The following is a 24,447-nucleotide window of genomic DNA, read 5'->3' as shown; positions in this document are numbered from 1 at the left end:
CGCTATACACCAAGTCACTTGGCTCTGTCATAACCTCACATGGTCTCTCCTATCATTGCTATGCAGACGACACACAATTAATCTTCTCCTTTCCCCCTTCTGATGACCAGGTGGCGAATCGCATCTCTGCATGTCTGGCAGACATATCAGTGTGGATGACGGATCACCACCTCAAGCTGAACCTCGGCAAGACGGAGCTGCTCTTCCTCCCGGGGAAGGACTGCCCGTTCCATGATCTCGCCATCACGGTTGACAACTCCATTGTGTCCTCCTCCCAGAGCGCTAAGAACCTTGGCGTGATCCTGGACAACACCCTGTCGTTCTCAACCAACATCATGGCGGTGGCCCGTTCCTGTAGGTTCATGCTCTACAACATCCGCAGAGTACGACCCTGCCTCACACAGGAAGCGGCGCAGGTCCTAATCCAGGCACTTCTCATCTCCCGTCTGGATTACTGCAACTCGCTGTTGGCTGGGCTCCCTGCCTGTGCCATTAAACCCCTACAACTCATCCAGAACGCCGCAGCCCGTCTGGTGTTCAACCTTCCCAAGTTCTCTCACGTCACCCCGCTCCTCCGCTCTCTCCACTGGCTTCCAGTTGAAGCTCGCATCCGCTACAAGACCATGGTGCTTGCCTACGGAGCTGTGAGGGGAACGGCACCGCAGTACCTCCAGGCTCTGATCAGGCCCTACACCCAAACAAGGGCACTGCGTTCATCCACCTCTGGCCTGCTCGCCTCCCTACCACTGAGGAAGTACAGTTCCCGCTCAGCCCAGTCAAAACTGTTCGCTGCTCTGGCCCCCCAATGGTGGAACAAACTCCCTCACGACGCCAGGACAGCGGAGTCAATCACCACCTTCCGGAGACACCTGAAACCCCACCTCTTCAAGGAATACCTAGGATAGGATAAGTAATCCTTCTCACCCCCCTAAATGATTTAGATGCACTATTGTAAAGTGGCTGTTCCACTGGATGTCAGAAGGTGAATTCACCAATTTGTAAGTCGCTCTGGATAAGAGCGTCTGCTAAATTACTTAAATGTAATGTAAATGTGAAATGTGTGCTCTTAGGCCTACAGTTCAATGGTGGTTAAACAAATCAAATGTATTTATCAAGCCCTTCTTACATCAGCTGATGTCACAAAGCGCTGTACAGAAACCCAGCATAAAACCCCAAACAGGAAACAATGCAGGTGTAGAAGCACTGTGGCTAGGAAAAACTCACTAGAAAGGCGAAAACCTAGGAAGAAACCTAGAGAGGAACCAGGCTATGAGGGGTGACCAGTCCTCTTCTGGCTGTACCAGGTAGAGAGGAACCAGGCTATGAGGGGTGACCAGTCCTCTTCTGGCTGTACCAGGTAGAGAGGAACCAGGCTATGAGGGGTGGCCAGTCCTCTTCTGACTGTACCAGGTAGAGAGGAACCAGGCTATGAGGGTGGCCAGTCCTCTCCTGACTGTACCTGGTAGAGAGGAACCAGGCTATGAGGGGTGGCCAGTCCTCTTCTGACTGTACCGGGTAGAGAGGAACCAGGCTATGAGGGGTGGCCAGTCCTCTTCTGGCTGTACCGGGTAGAGAGGAACCAGGCTATGAGGGGTGGACAGTCCTCTTCTGGATGTACCAGGTAGAGAGGAACCAGGCTATGAGGGGTGGCCAGTCCTCTTCTGGCTGTACCGGGTAGAGAGGAACCAGGCTATGTGGGGTGGCCAGTCCTCTTCTGGCTGTACCAGGTAGAGAGGAACCAGGCTATGAGAGGTGGCCAGTCCTCTTCTGGCTATACCAGGTAGAGAGGAACCAGGCTATGAGGGGTGGCCAGTCCTCTTCTGGCTGTACCAGGTAGAGAGGAACCAGGCTATGAGGGGTGGCCAGTCCTCTTCTGGCTATACCAGGTAGAGAGAAACCAGGCTATGAGGGGTGGCCAGTCCTCTTCTGGCTGTACCAGGTAGAGAGAAACCAGGCTATGAGGGGTGGCCAGTCCTCTTCTGGCTATACCAGGTAGAGAGAAACCAGGCTATGAGGGTGGCCAGTCCTCTTCTGGCTGTACCAGGTAGAGAGGAACCAGGCTATGAGGGGTGGCCAGTCCTCTTCTGGCTATACCAGGTAGAGAGAAACCAGGCTATGAGGGGTGGCCAGTCCTCTTCTGGCTGTACCAGGTAGAGAGAAACCAGGCTATGAGGGGTGGCCAGTCCTCTTCTGGCTATACCAGGTAGAGAGAAACCAGGCTATGAGGGGTGGCCAGTCCTCTTCTGGCTGTACCAGGTAGAGAGAAACCAGGCTATGAGGGGTGGCCAGTCCTCTTCTGGCTGTACCGGGTGACAAAGCCATACAAGTCTGCTATACGAAGACTACTAATGAAAACAACATGACTTGTTATTATAATAATGATAACAATAACAATAAGAAGCAGGTCAAGGAAAAAGAAGGGTTGTGATTATGGTAAATATAATGTTTCTGACCAATAGGAACAGAGTAAACACGAACTGGATGATAAACAATAGCAGGAAGGCTTTTCTAATGGGAAAACTGATGTAAAACCTTTATCACAGCAACGCAAAAGATTAAAAACCGACGGATTTGTGAAATTGTTTAATCGACATGTGGTTGCGTGAGGCTCGGTGCTCACGGAATCAGTAAGCTATTAAAAGAAACATTCGAAAACAGGCAACAGAAGACGAGATCAGTGTTATTTTCTGAAGAGACGTACGGTTGATTTATTAAAGCCGGGCACATTTACCAGTCAGGCTATTGATTGAAAAAAATCAAATCAAATTGTATTTGTCACATACACATGGTTAGCAGGTTAATGCAAGTGTAGCGAAATGCTTGTGCTTCTAGTTCCGACAATGCAGTAATAACCAACAAGTAATCTAACTAACAATTCCTAAACTACTGTCTTATACACAGTGTAAGGGGATAAAGAATATGTACATAAGGATATATGAATGAGTGATGGTACAGAGCAGCATAGGCAAGATACAGTAGATGGTATCGAGTACAGTATATACATATGAGATGAGTATGTAAACAAAGTGGCATAGTTAAAGTGACTAGTGATACATGTATTACATAAGGATGCAGTCGATGATATAGAGTGCAGTATATACGTATGCATATGATTATAGACCTAATTAAAGTTGCGATTTGCTTAACTGCTCACTTCTTCTTTTGACAATAAGGGCAAAGCCCGTTTTCCTCATCTCATTGTGCCGCCTCGTTGTTCTCAACACCACTACGCTGGTTAACGTTTGATAACATGCTCATAGCAACACGGTCTCCAGGAAAAGGCATTAATTCAACAGCGAACTCAAGTGTTTCAGAAGTGCGGACAGCAACCATCATCCAACGCTGGAGAAAAGCGTGTTTGTTATAAAAATAATATATATATTTTTTTATAAGTGTTGCGCCATTGTTCTTATGTAATATAATCATATTCAATTTCAGTAGTATATGTTTTAGAGTGATGGACTGTGCCATCCCCCACGGCCTTCACAATGGATCAGTCCGCTCAGTCAGGAGCCAATCAGACAGGTGTCTTCGAGTGATGGACTGTGCCATCCCCCACGGCCTTCACAATGGATCAGTCCACTCAGACAGGAGCCAATCAGACAACGGTCCCGTACACCATCATATGCTACTGCTCGACCTGAAGAATTCTCGGTCGATCAACAGCCGATGGACCAAACCAAATCGACCATTCGACTAAAAAGGGGTTAACCCCTACATATTAGCGTTGCTAAAAACGCATCGACCATTCGATCACTTTGGCAAAGTGGGTGGGGTTATATCCTTCCTGTTTGGCCCTGTCCGGGGTGTCCTCGGATGGGGCCACAGTGTCTCCTGACCCCTCCGGTCTCAGTCTCCAGTATTTATGCTGCAGTAGTTTGTGCGTCGGGGGCTGGGGTCAGTTTGTTATATCTGGAGTACCTTCTCCTGTCCAATTCGGTGTCCTGTGTGAATTTAAGTTCTCTCTACCTCTCTCTACCTCTCTCTCTACCTCTCTCTCTACCTCTCTCTCTACCTCTCTACCTCTCTACCTCTCTCTACCTCTCTCTACCTCTCTCTACCTCTCTCTACCTCTGTCTACCTCTGTCTACCTCTGTCTACCTCTCTCTACCTCTCTCTCTACCTCTCTCTACCTCTCTCTACCTCTCTCTACCTCTCTCTACCTCTCTCTACCTCTCTCTACCTCTCTACCTCTGTCTACCTCTGTCTACCTCTGTCTACCTCTGTCTACCTCTCTCTACCTCTCTCTACCTCTCTCTACCTCTCTCTACCTCTCTCTACCTCGACCTCGACCTCGGACCATGCCCCAGGACTACCTGACATGATGACTCCTTGCTGTCCCCAGTCCACCTGGCCATGCTGCTGCTCCAGTTTCTGCCTGTGATTATTTGACCATGCTGGTCATCTATGAACATTTGAACATCTTGGCCATGTTCTGTTATAATCTCTACCCGGCACAGCCAGAAGAGGACTGGCCACCCCACATAGCCTGGTTCCTCTCTAGGTTTCTTCCTTGGTCCTGGCCTTTCTAGGGAGTTTTTCCTAGCCACCGTGCTTCTACACCTGCATTGCTTGCTGTTTGGGGTTTTATGCTGGGTTTCTGTACAGCACTTTGAGACATCAGCTGATGTACGAAGGGCTATATAAAATAAATTTGATTTGATTTGACCATTCGACTAAAAAGGGGGTCAAAAGCTCTGCATTTCATCAGAAAACCGTTTCACGTTGTGTTTTCAGTCACACTGCAGTAAAACAAGTCAACAGATGGAGATGAGAAATCAATATCACCAGACGAACCTGTTCAATATTCTGAGACAAATCCACCCAACGGTCAAAGAGTCGTACCTGAAGCAGAAGCGTGGTTCTAGGACTCCAGTCTTAATCTGGTGTTTTCCATACGAGAGGCCCATTTACACAAAACGTCTTGACGTTTGTATCCAAGACAGAACTGGCCCGAGGCTACGAGACGCAGTACAGACTAACAAGCCACACAAAACATCTAACAAACTAAGTTAGACGAGGAAGAATTAATTCATAACGATTCACCACTGGCCAGAAGCCACAGAATCTGCCCGTCTGCTTCCATCTATAACGAGCAAAAACCAGATCATAACAGAGAGGTGTGTGAGTGGAATGGTGGCGAGATGGCATCACTATGTGAACTGACCATTTCCCTGACGATGAGCCTACATGTCTTATGGTCGACTCCATTCCCTACTCGAGTCGCCTCTCTCTCCCGCTCTCCTTCCACACACATCAAGCCCCGCCCTGTTACTGAGCAACCACAAGTCAACAACACCCACAAGTCAGGGAACATCTGCATGGTCAACGCTGCAGGTCCAGTCTGCACCGTCAGCCTGCACCGTCAGTCTGCACCGTCAGCCTGCACCGTCAGTCTGCACCGTCAGCCTGCACCGTCAGTCTGCACCGTCAGCCTGCACCGTCAGCCTGCACCGTCAGCCTGCACCGTCAGTCTGCACCGTCAGCCTGCACCGTCAGCCTGCACCGTCAGCCTGCACCGTCAGTCTGCACCGTCAGTCTGCACCGTCAGTCTGCACCGTCAGTCTGCACTGTCAGTCTGCACCGTCAGCCTGCACCGTCAGCCTGCACCGTCAGCCTGCACCGTCAGTCTGCACCGTCAGTCTGCACGGTCAGTCTGCACGGTCTGCGACAACGATGCAGCTTTTCACTTTGCTTTTTAATAGAAATCCACAGCGTTTCATAAATCACACTAATATTTTTTGTATCTTACTGTCTGCCAAACTGCTAGTTTGTCTTTTCTTAGCAAGTTGTGGCTAAAATAAAGCTTATTTAACGCTAATGTCAATCGCTAGTTAGCTGGCTAGCGAACGGTACTTAGACAGCACAAACGTAGACAGCTGGTGCATGATGTTGTGGCAAGAGTATATTCTAAAATCAGAGAATAAAGCAAAACATGAGTATTTTAGCTACATCAAAGCTACAGTAAGACAACATTTAAATGTAAGATTAATTAGGGTCCACTGGGAGAAAAAGAGAAAAAAAAACACTGACCAACACTTTGGTTCCTACCCTGTCACAAGATCCACTCCCTTTTAATTTGTCGTCATGTCAAACACTGTATTCAAAAGTCCCCCACCTATATTCCACCTTTTCATTGACCAGTATAAAACAAATCAGAATGGACAAAACCCCATTTAAAAACAGGATGTGATGTCACTACAGGGTCATGCACTACTTATAACACATATTCATAACCTTCATTATTCTAGAACCTCAAACAACGTCGAAAATAAGGGTGATATATCACCCACCCGTATCACCCAGCGCCAATCTGAACCGCCATGATTGTCCCCGGTTTGTTTGAAGAGATCATATAACCGTTATCGTCAAAGGCAACAGAGGGGAAAAGGCTGCTCTGTTTCCGATAGAGAAGGCAGTTATAGAGGGGTTAAAGGCTGCTCTGTTTCCGACAGAGAAGGCAGTTAGAGGGGTTAAAGGCTGCTCTGTTTCCGATAGAGAAGGCAGTTATAGAGGGGTTAAAGGCTGCTCTGTTTCCGATAGAGAAGGCAGTTATAGAGGGGTTAAAGGCTGCTCTGTTTCCGATAGAGAAGGCAGTTATAGAGGGGAAAAGGCTGCTCTGTTTCCGATAGAGAAGGCAGTTATAGAGGGGAAAAGGCTGCTCTGTTTCCGATAGAGAAGGCAGTTATAGAGGGGAAAAGGCTGCTCTGTTTCCAATAGAGAAGGCAGTTATAGAGGGAAAAGGCTGCTCTGTTTCCAATAGAGAAGGCAGTTATAGAGGGGAAAAGGCTGCTCTGTTTCCGATAGAGAAGGCAGTTATAGAGGGGTTAAAGGCTGCTCTGTTTCCGATAGAGAAGGCAGTTATAGAGGGGAAAAGGCTGCTCTGTTTCCGATAGAGAAGGCAGTTATAGAGGGGAAAAGGCTGCTCTGTTTCCGACAGAGAAGGCAGTGATAGAGGGGGAAAGGCTGCTCTATTTCCGATAGAGAAGGCAGTTATAGAGGGGTTAAAGGCTGCTCTGTTTCCCATAGAGAAGGCAGTTATAGAGGGGTTAAAGGCTGCTCTGTTTCCGATAGAGAAGGCAGTTATAGGAAGCGGTGTGATCTAATAGAACGTGTCACTACTCTGAAGTGTCTGTCATGTAGATTCTGAGAGATAAGAGGAAAACTACCCAATATTTTTTACATGCATTTAACCCCTTATTTTAGGCACCAAACTATCTCCATACTATCTCCATACTGTCTCCATACTGTCTCTCCATACTGTCTCTCCATACTGTCTCTCCATACTGTCTCTCCATACTGTCTCCATGCTGTCTCCATACTGTCTCTCCATACTGTCTCTCCATACTGTCTCTCCATACTGTCTCCATACTGTCTCCATACTGTCTCCATACTGTCTCTCCATACTGTCTCTCCATACTGTCTCTCCATACTGTCTCTCCATACTGTCTCTCCATACTGTCTCTCCATACTGTCTCCATACTGTCTCTCCATACTGTCTCCATACTGTCTCTCCATACTGTCTCCATACTGTCTCTCCATACTGTCTCTCCATACTGACTCCACACTATCTCCATACTATCTCTCCATACTGTCTCCATACTATCTCTCCACACTGTCTACATACTGTCTCCATAATGTCTCCATAATGTCTCCACACTGTCTCCACACTGTCTCCATACTATCTCTCCATACTGTCTCCATACTATCTCCATACTGTCTCTCCATACTGTCTCCATACTGTCTCTCCATACTGTCTCCATACTGTCTCTCCATACTATCTCCATACTGTCTCTCCATACTGTTTCCATACTATCTCCATACTGTTTCCATACTATCTCCACACTGTCTCCACACTGTCTCCATACTATCTCTCCATACTGTCTCAATACTATCTCCATATACAGTTGAAGTCAGAAGTTTCAGTGTATTTGGCTAATGTGATGTATGTACACTCAGTTCTTCACACTTCCTGACATTTAATCCTCGTAAAAAAAAATTCTCCAAAAAGCACAATCTTTGTTCCTCATGTGCTGTTGCAAACCGTATATATATTATATAATTTGTTAACAATACATTTGTGGAGTGGTTGAAAAAAACGAGTTTTAATGACTCCAACCTAAGTGTATGTAAACTAGTTTTAATCTCCTCCCCACTCCGTCTCCTCCCTGTAGCTGTCTTCCCCCTCTGTCTCCTCCCTGTAGCTGTCCTCCCCCCTCCGTCTCCTCCCTGTAGCTGTCCTCCCCACTCTGTCCTCCCCACTCAGACTCCTCCCTGTAGCTGTCCTCCCCACTCTGTCCTCCCCACCCCGTCTCCTCCCTGTAGCTGTCCTCCCCACTCTGTCCTCCCCACTCCGTCTCCTCCCTGTAGCTGTCCTCCCCCTCCGTCTCCTCCCTGTAGCTGTCCTCCCCACTCAGTCTCCTCCCTGTAGCTGTCCTCCCCACTCAGTCTCCTCCCTGTAGCTGTCCTCCCACTCAGTCTCCTCCCTGTAGCTGTCCTCCCCACTCAGTCTCCTCCCTGTAGCTGTCCTCCCCACTCTGTCCTCCCCACTCCGTCTCCTCCCTGTAGCTGTCCTCCCCACTCAGTCTCCTCCCTGTAGCTGTCCTCCCCACTCAGTCTCCTCCCTGTAGCTGTCCTCCCCACTCAGTCTCCTCCCTGTAGCTGTCCTCCCCACTCAGTCTCCTCCCTGTAGCTGTCCTCCACACTCCGTCTCCTCACCGTAGCTGTCCTCCCCAATCTGTCCTCCCCACTCCGTCTCCTCGCTGTAGCTGTCCTCCCCACTCCGTCTCCTCCCTGTAGCTGTCCTCCCCACTCCGTCTCCTCGCTGTAGCTGTCCCCCCTCAGTCTCCTCCCTGTAGCTGTCCTCCCCCTCAGTCTCCTCCCTGTAGCTGTCCTCCCCACTCCGTCTCCTCCCTGTAGCTGTCCCCCCCCCTCAGTCTCCTCCCTGTAGCTGTCCTCCCCCTCAGTCTCCTCCCTGTAGCTGTCCTCCCCACTCAGTCTCCTCCCTGTAGCTGTCCTCCCCAATCTGTCCTCCCCACTCCGTCTCCTCCCTGTAGCTGTCCTCCCCACTCCGTCTCCTCGCTGTAGCTGTCCTCCCCACTCCGTCTCCTCCCTGTAGCTGTCCCCCCCCTCAGTCTCCTCCCTGTAGCTGTCCTCCCCCTCAGTCTCCTCCCTGTAGCTGTCCTCCCCACCCCATCTCCTACCTGTAGCTGTCCTCCCCACTCTGTCCTCCCCACCCCGTCTCCTACCTGTAGCTGTCCTCCCCAATCTGTCCTCCCCACCCCGTCTCCTCCCTGTAGCTGTCCTCCCCAATCTGTCCTCCCCACTCCGTCTCCTCGCTGTAGCTGTCCTCCCCACTCCGTCTCCTCCCTGTAGCTGTCCTCCCCACTCCGTCTCCTCCCTGTAGCTGTCCTCCCCACCCCGTCTCCTCCCTGTAGCTGTCCTCCCCAATCTGTCCTCCCCACTCCGTCTCCTCCCTGTAGCTGTCCTCCCCACTCTGTCTCCTCCCTGTAGCTGTCCTCCCCACTCCGTCTCCTCCCTGTAGCTGTCCTCCCCACTCCGTCTCCTCCCTGTAGCTGTCCCCCCCTCAGTCTCCTCCCTGTAGCTGTCCTCCCCACTCCGTCTCCTCCCTGTAGCTGTCCTCCCCACTCCGTCTCCTCCCTGTAGCTGTCCTCCCCACCCCGTCTCCTCCCTGTAGCTGTCCTCCCCAATCTGTCCTCCCCACTCCGTCTCCTCCCTGTAGCTGTCCTCCCCACTCCGTCTCCTCCCTGTAGCTGTCCCCCCCTCAGTCTCCTCCCTGTAGCTGTCCTCCCCCTCAGTCTCCTCCCTGTAGCTGTCCTCCCCACCCCATCTCCTACCTGTAGCTGTCCTCCCCACTCTGTCCTCCCCACCCCGTCTCCTCGCTGTAGCTGTCCTCCCCACTCCGTCTCCTCCCTGTAGCTGTCCCCCCCCTCAGTCTCCTCCCTGTAGCTGTCCTCCCCCTCAGTCTCCTCCCTGTAGCTGTCCTCCCCACTCCGTCTCCTACCTGTAGCTGTCCTCCCCACTCCGTCTCCTCCCTGTAGCTGTCCTCCCCAATCTGTCCTCCCCACTCCGTCTCCTCGCTGTAGCTGTCCTCCCCACTCTGTCTCCTCCCTGTAGCTGTCCTCCCCACTCTGTCCTCCCCTCCATCTCCTCCCTGTAGCTGTCCTCCCCCTCCATCTCCTACCTGTAGCTGTCCTCCCCACTCCGTCTCCTCCCTGTAGCTGTCCTCCCCACTCCGTCTCCTCCCTGTAGCTGTCCTCCCCACTCCCCCTCCTCCCTGTAGCTGTCCTCCCCACTCCGTCTCCTCCCTGTAGCTGTCCTCCCCACTCCCCCTCCTCCCTGTAGCTGTCCTCCCCACTCCGTGTCCTCCCTGTAGCTGTCCTCCCCACTCAGTCTCCTCCCTGCAGCTCTCCTCCCCACTCCGTCTCCTCGCTGTAGCTGTCCTCCCCACTCCGTCTCCTCCCTGTAGCTGTCCTCCCCACTCCGTCTCCTCCCTGTAGCTGTCCCCCCCCTCAGTCTCCTCCCTGTAGCTGTCCTCCCCCTCAGTCTCCTCCCTGTAGCTGTCCTCCCCACCCCATCTCCTACCTGTAGCTGTCCTCCCCACTCTGTCCTCCCCACCCCGTCTCCTACCTGTAGCTGGGCACTGAGAATAGGGTATCATTGGGGCCGCAAGTATCAGTCTAACCAGCCAGCTACCTATCCAGCTGACCACCACGGTATCAGTCTAACCAGCCAGCTACCTACCCAGCTGACCACCACGGTATCAGTCTAACCAGCCAGCTACCGACCCAGCTGACCACCACGGTATCAGTCTAACCAGCTAGCTACCTACCCAGCTGACCACCACGGTATCAGTCTAACCAGCCAGCTACCTACCCAGCTGACCACCACGGTATCAGTCTAACCAGCCAGCTACCTACCCAGCTGACCACCACGGTATCAGTCTAACCAGCCAGCTACCTACCCAGCTGACCACCACGGTATCAGTCTAACCAGCCAGCTACCTACCCAGCTGACCACCACGGTATCAGTCTAACCAGCCAGCTACCTACCCAGCTGACCACCACGGTATCAGTCTAACCAGCCAGCTACCTACCCAGCTGACCACCACGGTATCAGTCTAACCAGCCAGCTACCTACCCAGCTGACCACCACGGTATCAGTCTAACCAGCCAGCTACCTACCCAGCTGACCACCACGGTATCAGTCTAACCAGCCAGCTACCTACCCAGCTGACCACCACGGTATCAGTCTAACCAGCCAGCTACCTACCCAGCTGACCACCACGGTATCAGTCTAACCAGCCAGCTACCTACCCAGCTGACCACCACGGTATCAGTCTAACCAGCCAGCTACCTACCCAGCTGACCACCACGGTATCAGTCTAACCAGCCAGCTACCTACCCAGCTGACCACCACGGTATCAGTCTAACCAGCCAGCTACCTACCCAGCTGACCACCACGGTATCAGTCTAACCAGCCAGCTACCTACCCAGCTGACCACCACGGTATCAGTCTAACCAGCCAGCTACCTACCCAGCTGACCACCACGGTATCAGTCTAACCAGCCAGCTACCTACCCAGCTGACCACCACGGTATCAGTCTAACCAGCCAGCTACCTACCCAGCTGACCACCACGGCATCAGTCTAACCAGCCAGCTACCTACCCAGCTGACCACCACGGCATCAGTCTAACCAGCCAGCTACCTACCCAGCTGACCACCACGGTATCAGTCTAACCAGCCAGCTACCTACCCAGCTGACCACCACGGCATCAGTCTAACCAGCCAGCTACCTACCCAGCTGACCACCACGGTATCAGTCTAACCAGCCAGCTACCTACCCAGCTGACCACCACGGTATCAGTCTAACCAGCCAGCTACCTACCCAGCTGACCACCACGGTATCAGTCTAACCAGTCAGCTACCTACCCAGCTGACCACCACGGTATCAGTCTAACCAGCCAGCTACCTACCCAGCTGACCACCACGGTATCAGTCTAACCAGCCAGCTACCTACCCAGCTGACCACCACGGTCTCAGTCTAACCAGCCAGCTACCTACCCAGCTGACCACCACGGTATCAGTCTAACCAGCCAGCTACCTACCCAGCTGACCACCACGGTATCAGTCTAACCAGCCAGCTACCTACCCAGCTGACCACCACGGTATCAGTCTAACCAGCCAGCTACCTACCCAGCTGACCACCACGGCATCAGTCTAACCAGCCAGCTACCTACCCAGCTGACCACCACGGTATCAGTCTAACCAGCCAGCTACCTACCCAGCTGACCACCACGGTATCAGTCTAACCAGCCAGCTACCTACCCAGCTGACCACCACGGTATCAGTCTAACCAGCCAGCTACCTACCCAGCTGACCACCACGGTATCAGTCTAACCAGCCAGCTACCTACCCAGCTGACCACCACGGTATCAGTCTAACCAGCCAGCTACCTACCCAGCTGACCACCACGGTATCAGTCTAACCAGCCAGCTACCTACCCAGCTGACCACCACGGTATCAGTCTAACCAGCCAGCTACCTACCCAGCTGACCACCACGGTATCAGTCTAACCAGCCAGCTACCTACCCAGCTGACCACCACGGCATCAGTCTAACCAGCCAGCTACCTACCCAGCTGACCACCACGGTCTCAGTCTAACCAGCCAGCTACCTACCCAGCTGACCACCACCGTGCTGTGCCCACATAGGTGCTAAAGGAAACCTCTGAATAATGGTATCTAAATGCACCCTGGGAACAACACATCCACACTCCATTTAAAGTAATGAACAGCCCACCGGCCTGCTGAAGAGAATATTGATTCTCTCCTCCCCTCCATTGGAACCCGCCACAATAACACAATAGAAACAAAGCATGGTACTAGTGGTCGCTATATCTTTTAAAGGGATGTCTTTTAAAGGGATATCTATATATTTTAAAGGGATATCTATATATTTTAAAGGGATATCTATATATTTTAAAGAGATATCTATATATTTTAAAGGGATAGCTATATATTTTAAAGGGATATCGTTTAAAGGGATATCGTTTAAAGGGATATCGTTTAAAGGGATATATATATATTTTAAAGGGATATATTTTAAAGGGATATCTATATCTTTTAAAGGGATATCTATATATTTTAAATGGATATCTATATATTTTAAAGAGATATCTATATATTTTAAAGGGATAGCTATATATTTTAAAGGGATAGCTATATCGTTTAAAGGGATATATTTTAAAGGGATATCTACATATTTTAAAGGGATATATTTTAAAGGGATATCTATATCTTTTAAAGGGATATCTATATCTTTTAAAGGGATATCTATATATTTTAAAGGGATATCTTTTAAAGGGATATCTCACATCTTTTAAAGGGATATCTCACATCTTTTAAAGGGATATCTCATATATTTTAAAGGGATATCTAATATATTTTAAAGGGATATCTAATATATTTTAAAGGGACATCTATATATTTTAAAGGGATATCTATATATTTTAAAGGGATATCTATATATTTTAAAGGGATATCTTTTAAAGGGATATCTAATATATTTTAAAGGGATATCTATATATTTTAAAGGGATATCTATATATTTTAAAGGGATATCTTTTAAAGGGATATCTCACATCTTTTAAAGGGATATCTCATATATTTTAAAGGGATATCTAATATATTTTAAAGGGATATCTAATATATTTTAAAGGGACATCTATATATTTTAAAGGGATATCTATATATTTTAAAGGGATATCTATATATTTTAAAGGGATATCTTTTAAAGGGATATCTAATATATTTTAAAGGGATATCTATATATTTTAAAGGGATATCTATATATTTTAAAGGGATATCTTTTAAAGGGATATCTATATATTTTAAAGGGATGTCTTTTAAAGGGATATCTATATATTTTAAAGGGATATCTATATATTTTAAAGGGATATCTTTTAAAGGGATATCTAATATATTTTAAAGGGAAGGATCTGCCGTAGCAGAAAGGGTGTTCGTTTCAGTACAGCCTGAGCAAACCTTACAGTAGACAAATGTGAAAATAACAAAATAATATCTCATGTTATTAGCATAACCAGCGAATAGTAGAACAATATTCTAATACCAAACCAATCATAGGAGGCTGTTTGCGTTGAAAGAGGAAGTCATATTTCAGATTGGACCTGGACTTTGTGTGTAATTGACTAATAAAAGAGATCTTCACTTTAAAAAAGAGGAACGATGGCATCGTGTCCGTCCCGTTCCGTGCGACGCCACGACTGAATAAAAACACGTTTAAATAATTGGATTACTTTTCATCAAGTGTCCTTTAGGCTAAAGAGCTAAAAACAAACAGATCTGTGTCTGAATAACAATCAGTGAGTGACACAGAACAAGAAGACCAGTCCCAAATGGCAGCCTATATAGGGAATAGGGTTCTATAGGGCTCTGGTCTAAAGTAGTGCACTATATATAGGGAATAGGGTTCTATAGGGCTCTGGTCTAAAGTAGTGCACTATATAGGGAATAGGGTTCCATAGGGCTCTGGTCTAAAGTAGTGCACTATATAGGGGATAGGGTTCGATAGGGCTCTGGTCTACAGTAGTGCACTATATAGGGAATAGGGTTCTATAGGGCTCTGGTCTAAAGTAGTGCACTATATAGGGAATAGGGTTCTATAGGGCTCTGGTCTAAAGTAGTGCACTATACAGGGAATAGGGTTCTATAGGGCTCTGGTCTAAAGTAGTGCACTATATATGGAATAGGGTTCCATAGGGCTCTGGTCTAAAGTAGTGCACTATATAGGGAATAGGGTTCTATAGGGCTCTGGTCTAAAGTAGTGCACTATATAGGGAATAGGGTTACATAGGGCTCTGGTCTAAAGTAGTGCACTATATAGGGAATAGGGTTCTATAGGGCTCTGGTCTAAAGTAGTGCACTATACAGGGAATAGGGTTCTATAGGGCTCTGGTCTAAAGTAGTGCACTATATATGGAATAGGGTTCCATAGGGCTCTGGTCTAAAGTAGTGCACTATATAGGGAATAGGGTTACATAGGGCTCTGGTCTAAAGTAGTGCACTATATAGGGAATAGGGTTACATAGGGCTCTGGTCTAAAGTAGTGCACTATATAGGGAATAGGGTTCTATAGGGCTCTGGTCTAAAGTAGTGGTCTACATAGGGGATAGGGTTCTATAGGGCTCTGGTCTAAAGTAGTGCACTATATATAGGGAATAGGGTTCTATAGGGCTCTGGTCTAAAGTAGTGCACTATATAGGGAATAGGGTGCCATAGGGCTCTGGTCTAAAGTAGGGCACTATATATAGGGGATAGGGTTTTATAGGGCTCTGGTCTAAAGTAGTGCTCTATATAGGGGATAGGGTTCTATAGGGCTCTGGTCTAAAGTAGTGCACTGTATAGGGAATAGGGTTCTATAGGGCTCTGGTCTAAAGTAGTACACTATATAGGGAATAGGGTTCTATAGGGCTCTGGTCTAAAGTAGTGCACTATATAGGGAATAGGGTTACATAGGGCTCTGGTCTAAAGTAGTGCACTATATAGGGAATAGGGTTTTATAGGGCTCTGGTCTAAAGTAGTGCTCTACATAGGGGATAGGATGCCGTTTGGGACGCGGAGGGGAGACTGGAAGGGACACGGTGTTGGGATGATTGGTCCGTCCGCGCCGGCAGACAGCGACAGAGTCCTCTCCCGACTCTCCATCCATTAACTAATGGATTTCATGACATTTTACAAATTTCGCCAATGAAGACTACAGACACGGTGAAAACTGTTTTACAATCCTCCGACCGTCTCTCTCGCCCCCTCCTCACCCCCCTCTATCTCTCGCCTTTTCTAGAAGTTGATGTTTAAGGTCTATAATAGACAACAGTCTTTAATAAATTGAAAACGTAGTGAACGGCATGTGTTGGAATCAACTTTAACCAGGGGGGATTGGTTCATGAGCACGAATACTCAATAATCCGAGACTAAAGAGACACCTTGGTAGAGCAGCACAGGAAAACCTCAGGGCACAACGATGTGTATTGCAATCAAACTCCCTCTTTCTCTCTAATCAAAACTTTTTAAATTAGTAGATTTTCCTACGGTCACTTAGCTACAGTACGTCCACTTTCGAATAGAAAAATGTAACTGTTTTTTAGATTAGTAAAGAAATAGACTTTAGATTACTATTGAAGAAGCATTGAACCACCCTACAGTGTGGTAACGGGTCAGAACCCTACAGTGTGGTAACGGGTCAGAACCCTACAGTGTGGTAACAGTGTGGTAACGGGTCAGAACCCTACAGTGAGGTAACAGTGTGGTAACGGGTCAGAACCCTACAGTGTGGTAACAGTGTGGTAACGGGTCAGAACCCTACAGTGTGGTAACGGGTCAGAACCCGACAGCGTGGTAACGGGTCAGAACCCTACAGTGTGGTAAAGGGTCAGAACCCTACAGTGTGGTAACGGGTCAGAACCCTACAGTGAGGTAACGGGTCAGAACCCTACAGTGTGGTAACGGGTCAGAACCCTACAGTGAGGTAACGGGTCAGAACCCTACAGTGTGGTAACGGGTCAGAACCCTACAGTGTGGTAACGGGTCAGAACCAGACAGTGTGGTAACGGTCAGAACCAGACAGTGTGGTAACGGGTCAGAACCAGACAGTGTGTAACGGGTCAGAACCAGACAGTGAGGTAACGGGACAGAACACTACAGTGTGGTAACGGGTCAGAACCAGACAGTGAGGTAACGGGTCAGAACCCTACAGTGTGGTAACGGGTCAGAACCAGACAGTGAGGTAACGGGTCAGAACCCTACAGTGTGGTAACGGGTCAGTACCCTACAGTGAGGTAACGGGTCAGAACCCTACAGTGTGGTAACGGGTCAGTACCCTACAGTGAGGTAACGGGTCAGTACCCTACAGTGTGGTAACGGGTCAGTACCCTACAGTGTGGTAACGGGTCAGAACCCTACAGTGTGGTAACGGGTCAGAACCCTACAGTGAGGTAACAGGTCAGAACCCAACAGTGTGGTAACGGGTCAGAACCCTACAGTGTGGTAACGGGTCAGAACCCTACAGTGTGGTAACGGGTCAGAACCCGACAGTGTGGTAACGGGTAGAACCCTACAGTGAGGTAACGGGTCAGAACCCTACAGTGTGGTAATGGGTCAGAACCAGACAGTGTGGTAACAGGTCAGAACCAGACAGTGTGGTAACGGGTCAGAACCCGACAGTGAGGTAACGGGTCAGAACCCTACAGTGTGGTAACGGGTCAGAACCCTACAGTGAGGTAACAGTGTGGTAACGGGTCAGAACCCTACAGTGAGGTAACGGGTCAGAACCCGACAGTGTGGTAACGGGTTAGAACCCTACAGTGAGGTAACAGGTCAGAACCCTACAGTGTGGTAACGGGTCAGAACCCTACAGTGAGGTAACGGGTCAGAACCCTACAGTGTGGTAACGGGTCAGAACCCTACAGTGTGGTAACGGGTCAGAACCATTAATGAACCACAGACAGTTACAAAACCCAAGGACTCTGCAAGGAGACAGCTACATACAAAATGTTAAAAAGCCCCGTTTAAAATGCGCGGTGTTACGTGATCAACATGTATTTTGATATAGTGCTCTAGTCCACCGCCTGCAGCTCTCCTCCTCTGTGTGCGCGGCATTAAAAAAGGTACCAGGAACCAACTGCAATAAACGTGGGCGAAGAAAATACAACAATTTATTTAAATGATTCAGAAACGTATTTACGGTTGCCGGGCGGGCTGCGGCGGAGGCCCTCCTGGTGAGAGTTGTGTCATGTTTGTGATACAGGAGCAGCGGGAAGCTCGTCACGATAGGCATCAAACAATTAAAAAGACGTAGGGGAGGGAGGGAGGGAGGGAGGGAGGGAGGGAGGGAGGGAGGAGGAGAGCTGGAGAAGCAATACATATTAATGAGTCCCAGCATGGTGTGTTGCTCTGCTCGGAACCCCGACACCATGAGGGAGGGAGGGAGGGAGGGAGGGAGGGAGGGAGGGAGGTGCTGCTGGAGAAGCAATACATATTAATGACTCCCAGCATGGTGTGTTGCTCTGCCATGGGGGAGGGAGGGAAGGCTGGCGGAGAAGGGGGAGGGAGGGGAAGGCTGGCCGAGAAGGGGGAGGGAGGGGAAGGCTGGCGGAGAAGGGGGAAGGGAGGGGAAGGCTGGCGGAGAAGGGAGGGGAAGGCTGGCGGAGAAGGGGGGAGGAAGGGGAAGGCTGGCAGAGAAGGGGGAGGGAGGGGAAGGCTGGCGGAGAAGGGGGGAGGGAGGGGAAGGCTGGCGGAGAAGGGGGAGAGAGGGGAAGGCTGGCGGAGAAGGGGGAGAGGGGTAGTTATTTTTCATTACTTAACGAGACGGCCTACCCCGGGCCAAACCCTCCCCTCACCCGGACGATGCCGGGCCAAATTGTGAGCCGACCTGTGGGTCCTCCGATCACGGCCGGTTGTGATACAGCCCGGGATCGAACCAGGGTCTGTAGTGACGCCTCTAGAGGGGGGCATTGTAAGAGGAAAGAAAGTGTGCTATTAGCTAGGAGAAGACCACGCCTGGTCTCCAGACCCAGGAAGTACTGAGATCAGGCCGTCCAGACCCAGGAAGTACCGAGATCAGGCCGGTCCAGACCCAGGAAGTACCGAGATCAGGCCGGTCCAGACCCAGGAAGTACCGAGATCAGGCCGGTCCAGACCCAGGAAGTACCGAGATCAGGCCGTTCCAGACCCAGGAAGTACCGAGATCAGGCCGTTCCAGACCCAGGAAGTACCGAGATCAGGCCGTTCCAGACCCAGGAAGTACCGAGATCAGGCCAGTCCAGACCCAGGAAGTACTGAGATCAGGCCAGTCCAGACCCAGGAAGTACTGAGTTCAGGCCGGTCCAGACCCAGGAAGTACTGAGATCAGGCCAGTCCAGACCCAGGAAGTACTGAGATCAGGCCGGTCCAGACCCAGGAAGTACCGAGATCAGGCCAGTCCAGACCCAGGAAGTACCGAGATCAGGCCGGTCCAGACCCAGGAAGTACCGAGTTCAGGCCAGTCCAGACCCAGGAAGTACTGAGATCAGGCCAGTCCAGACCCAGGAAGTACCGAGATCAGACCGGACCAGACCCAGGAAGTACCGAGATCAGACCGGACCAGACCCAGGAAGTACCGAGATCAGGCCAGTCCAGACCCAGGAAGTACCGAGATCAGGCCAGTCCAGACCCAGGAAGTACTGAGATCAGGCCAGTCCAGACCCAGGAAGTACTGAGATCAGGCCAGTCCAGACCCAGGAAGTACCGAGATCAGGCCAGTCCAGACCCAGGAAGTACTGAGATCAGGCCAGTCCAGACCCAGGAAGTACTGAGATCAGGCCAGTCCAGACCCAGGAAGTACTGAGATCAGGCCAGTCCAGACCCAGGAAGTACTGAGATCAGGCCAGTCCAGACCCAGGAAGTACTGAGATCAGGCCAGTCCAGACGATGAGGTCTGGAACCTGACAGTGTGTGTGTGCGTGTGTGTGTGTGTGTGTGTGTGTGTGTGTGTGTGTGTGTGTGTGTGTGTGTGTGTGTGTGTATGTGTGTGTGTAACCTACCTGACAGGGTTGCTGGTGAGGGAGACACGGAGAGAGTCCAGACAGGCCATGAGGCGTTCGTCAGTCACCCCAGACTTCAGCTCCCCGAGAAACTCCTGAGGGGAAATCTGATGACTGCTACACACACTGCCCTGGGGAGGAGGGAGGGAGGAGAGAGGAGAGAGGGAGAGAGGAGAGGGAGGAGAGAGAGAGAGAGAGAGAGGGAGAGGGAGAGAGAGGGAGGAGGGGAGGAGGAGGAGAGGAGGGAGGGGAGGGAGGAGAGGAGAGGAGGGAGGGAGAGGAGAGGAGGAGGAGAGGAGAGAGAGAGGAGAGAGGAGAGAGAGGAGAGGAGAGAGGAGGGAGGAGAGGAGAGGAGAGAGGGAGAGGAGAGGAGAGGGAGAGGGAGAGGAGAGGAGAGGAGAGGAGAGGAGGGAGGAGAGAGGAGAGGAGGAGAGGGAGAGGAGGAGAGAGGAGAGGAGAGGAGGAGGGAGAGGGAGAGGAGAGGGAGGGAGGGAGAGGGAGGGGAGGGAGAGGAGAGGGAGAGGAGAGATGAGAGAGGAGAGAGGAGAGGAGGGAGAGGAGAGAGGAGAGGGAGAGGAGGGAGAGGAGAGAGGGGAGGAGGAAGAGGAGGAGGGAGGGAGAGGGAGAGGAGGAGGGAGGAAGAGGAGAGGAGGGAGGGAGAGGAGAGGAGGGAGGAGGGGGGAGAGAGGGAGGGGAGAGAGGAGAGGAGGGGAGGAGGGAGGGAGGAGAGAGAGAGGGAGGGAAGATAGAGGAGAGGGAGAGAGGAGAGAGAGGAGGAGGAGAGGAGAGAGGGAGGGAGAGGAGAGATGAGAGAGGAGAGGAGAGAGGAGAGAGAGGAGGGAGAGGAGAGATGAGAGAGGAGAGAGGGAGGAGAGAGGAGGGAGAGGAGAGATGAGAGAGGAGAGAGGAGGGAGGGAGAGGGAGAGAGGAGAGGAGGAGGGAGGAGAGAGGAGAGGAGGGAGAGGAGAGGAGGAGGGAGGAAGAGGAGAGGGAGGGGGAGGGAGAGAGGAGAGGAGGAAGAGGAGAGGGAGGGAGAGGAGAGAGGAGGGAGGAGGGGGAGAGAGGAGAGGGGGGAGAGGGAGAGGGGAGGAGGAGAGGAGGGGAGAGGGAGGAGAGGGAGAGGGGAGAGAGGAGAGGAGAGGGAGAGAGGAGAGGAGGGAGTGGGTAGAGGAGAGAGGAAAGATGAGAGGGGAGAGAGGAGGGAGGGTAGAGGAGGGAGAGGAGGGGAGAGGGGAGAGGGAGGGGGGAGAGGATGGGGAGGGAGGGGAGAGGAGGGGGGAGAGGATGGGGAGGAGGGGGGAGGAGGGGGAGAGGAGGGAGAGGAGAGGGTAGAGGAGAGAGGAGGGAGAAGAGAGGAGAGAGAGGGAGAGGAGAGGAGAGATGAGAGAGGGAGAGAGGAGAGATGAGAGAGGGAGAGAGGAGAGGAGGGAGAGGAGGGAGGAGAGAGGAGAGGGGGAGTGTAGAGGGAGAGGAGGGAGAGGAGGGAGGAGAGGAGGAGGGAGGGAGGAGAGAGAGAGAGAGGAGAGAGGAGAGGAGAGGAGGGAGGAGGAGAGGGTAGAGGAGAGAGGAGAGAGGAGAGAGTAGAGGAGAGAGGAGAGAGGAGAGAGAGGAGAGGGTAGAGGAGAGGAGAGAGGAGGGAGGGAGAGGAGGGAGGAGAGAGGGAGAGGGGAGAGAGGGAGAGGAGGGGAGGAGAGGGGAGAGAGGAGAGGAGGGAGGAGAGGGGAGAGGGTAGAGGAGAGAGGAGAGGAGAGAGGAGGGAGGAGAGGGTAGAGGAGAGAGGAGAGGAGAGAGAGGAGAGGAGGGAGAGGAGACACATTAATACAGGAGTTTCAAAGAACACACAGAAAAGGACCAACAGACACAGACAAACCCACACATCTACAAAAACTACTCAAATTAAACCCACACTTACAAACACCCCAAAAAAAAACAATTCATACAAAACATTTTTTCTCAACAAATATGGAGCATGACATAATCTCCGTAATGTGTAAACTTAAGGATCGGATCCTTTGTTTCAATGTTCACCTGAAATGACACACCCAAGTCTAACTGCCCATTTGAGAGGAAACACTTTGAAGTTTGTGGAAATGTGAATGAAATGTAGGAGGATAGAACACATTAGATCTGGTAAAAGATAATACACAATGACAATAAAAACATGCTTTTTTTTAAATAAATATATTTTTAATCATCTTTGAAATGCAAGAGAAAGAAGGCCATAATGTATTATTCCAGCCCAAGGTGCAATTTAGATTTTGGCCACTAGATGGCAGCAGTGTACGTCCAACGTTTTGGACTGATACAATGAACCATTGCATTTCTGTTCAAACTTTTGTATCAAGACTGGCCAAATGTGCCTAATTGGTATATTAATAACTTTTTAAGTTCATAACTGTGCTCTATCTCCTCAAACAATAACATGGTATTCTTTCACTGTTATAGCTCATGTAAAATGGACAGCACAGTTAGATAACAAGAACAAGAATTGAAGCTTTCTGCCCATATCAGGTATGTCTATGTCCTGGGAAATGTTCGTGTTACTTACAACCTCATGCTAATTAGCATTAGCCTACGTCAGTTCAACCAATCCTGTAGAGGTTAAATGCTAGCGTTAAATATGTACGACAGAAACACCAAGAGATCATCCCAACGGGAACCCTATTCCCTACCCAGTGGTCAACTATAGACCTGTCTCTGGTCCACTGGTGGATTATAGATACTATATAGTGAATAGTGGGTCATTAGGGACGCAGGCTAAGAGATCATACATACAACCCTGTGTGTGTATTCAGCATGACAAACAAAAACCACTGAAACCCTGTCCTGTTAGCAGTTAACTACTACTGAAACCCTGTCCAGTTAGCAGTTAACTACTACTGAAACCCTGTCCTGTTAACAGTTAACTACTACTGAAACCCTGTCCTGTTAGCCGTTAACTACTACTGAAACCCTGTCCTGTTAGCAGTTAACTACTACTGAAACCCTGTCCTGTTAGCAGTTAACTACTACTGAAACCCTGTCCTGTTAGCAGTTAACTACTACTGAAACCCTGTCCTGTTAGCAGTTAACCACTCTGAAACCCTGACCTGTTAGCCGTTAACCACTCTGAAACCCTGTCCTGTTAGCCGTTAACTACTACTGAAACCCTGTTCTGTTAGCAGTTAACTACTGAAACCCTGTCATGTTAGCAGTTAACTACTGAAACCCTGTCCTGTTAGCCGTTAACTACTACTGAAACCCTGTCCTGTTAGCCGTTAACTACTGAAACCCTGTCCTGTTAGCCGTTAACTACTGAAACCCTGTCCTGTTAGCAGTTAACTACTACTGAAACCCTGTCCTGTTAGCAGTTAACTACTACTGAAACCCTGTCCTGTTAGCAGTTAACTACTGAAACCCTGTCCTGTTAGCCGTTAACTACTACTGAAACCCTGTCCTGTTAGCCGTTAACTACTGAAACCCTGTCCTGTTAGCAGTTAACTACTACTGAAACCCTGTCCTGTTAGCAGTTAACTACTACTGAAACCCTGTCCAGTTAGCAGTTAACTACTACTGAAACCCTGTCCTGTTAGCAGTTAACTACTACTGAAACCCTGTCCTGTTAGCAGTTAACTACTACTGAAACCCTGTCCTGTTAGCAGTTAACTACTACTGAAACCCTGTCCTGTTAGCAGTTAACTACTACTGAAACCCTGACCAGTTAGCTGTTAGAAACTACTGAAACCCTGTCCTGTTAGCCGTTAACTACTACTGAAACCCTGTCCAGTTAGCAGTTAACTACTACTGAAACCCTGTCCTGTTAGCAGTTAACTACTACTGAAACCCTGTCCTGTTAGCCGTTAACTACTACTGAAACCCTGTCCTGTTAGCAGTTAACTACTACTGAAACCCTGTCCTGTTAGCCATTAACTACTGAAACCCTGTCATGTTAGCAGTTAACTACTACTGAAACCCTGTCCTGTTAGCAGTTAACTACTACTGAAACCCTGTCCTGTTAGCAGTTAACTACTACTGAAACCCTGTCCTGTTAGCAGTTAACTACTACTGAAACCCTGTCCAGTTAGCAGTTAACTACTACTGAAACCCTGTCCTGTTAGCCATTAACTACTGAAACCCTGTCCAGTAAGCAGTTAACTACTACTGAAACCCTGTCCAGTTAGCAGTTAACTACTACTGAAACCCTGTCCAGTTAGCAGATAGAAACTACTGAAACCCTGTCCAGTTAGCAGTTAGAAACTACTGAAACCCTGTCCAGTTAGCAGTTAACTACTACTGAAACCCTGTCCTGTTAGCCATTAACTACTGAAACCCTGTCCTGTTAGCTGTTAACTACTACTGAAACCCTGTCATGTTAGCAGTTAACTACTACTGAAACCCTGTCCTGTTAGCAGTTAACTACTACTGAAACCCTGTCCTGTTAGCAGTTAACTACTACTGAAACCCTGTCCAGTTAGCAGTTAACTACTACTGAAACCCTGTCCTGTTAGCCATTAACTACTGAAACCCTGTCCAGTAAGCAGTTAACTACTACTGAAACCCTGTCATGTTAGCAGTTAACTACTACTGAAACCCTGTCCTGTTAGCAGTTAACTACTACTGAAACCCTGTCCTGTTAGCAGTTAACTACTACTGAAACCCTGTCCAGTTAGCAGTTAACTACTACTGAAACCCTGTCCTGTTAGCCATTAACTACTGAAACCCTGTCCAGTAAGCAGTTAACTACTACTGAAACCCTGTCCAGTTAGCAGTTAACTACTACTGAAACCCTGTCCAGTTAGCAGATAGAAACTACTGAAACCCTGTCCAGTTAGCAGTTAACTACTACTGAAA

At 49.7% G+C, this 24,447-nt stretch overlaps 2 protein-coding genes across 2 annotated transcripts in view; one reads left to right on the top strand and one right to left on the bottom strand.

The window, feature by feature from the left end:
• The window catches only part of LOC135542910 (protein diaphanous homolog 3-like), a 1,769,082-nt gene that overhangs the window by 1,010,320 nt on the left and 734,315 nt on the right, over positions 1-24,447 (top strand). The gene's annotated exons all lie outside the window — the stretch shown is intronic.
• LOC135542890 (protein diaphanous homolog 3-like) overlaps positions 1-24,447 on the bottom strand; it is a 467,767-nt gene that overhangs the window by 431,525 nt on the left and 11,795 nt on the right. The window contains exon 4 of the mRNA XM_064970040.1: positions 19,618-19,748. Coding sequence (XP_064826112.1) covers positions 19,618-19,748 — 131 coding nt within the window. The remainder of the gene's footprint in view (positions 1-19,617; positions 19,749-24,447) is intronic.

This window comes from Oncorhynchus masou, chromosome 7 (genome assembly GCF_036934945.1).
Source record: "Oncorhynchus masou masou isolate Uvic2021 chromosome 7, UVic_Omas_1.1, whole genome shotgun sequence".
Taxonomy (NCBI): domain Eukaryota; kingdom Metazoa; phylum Chordata; class Actinopteri; order Salmoniformes; family Salmonidae; genus Oncorhynchus; species Oncorhynchus masou.
Note: the sequence above shows the minus strand (reverse complement) of the source record. Positions and strands in the feature narration are given on the sequence as shown.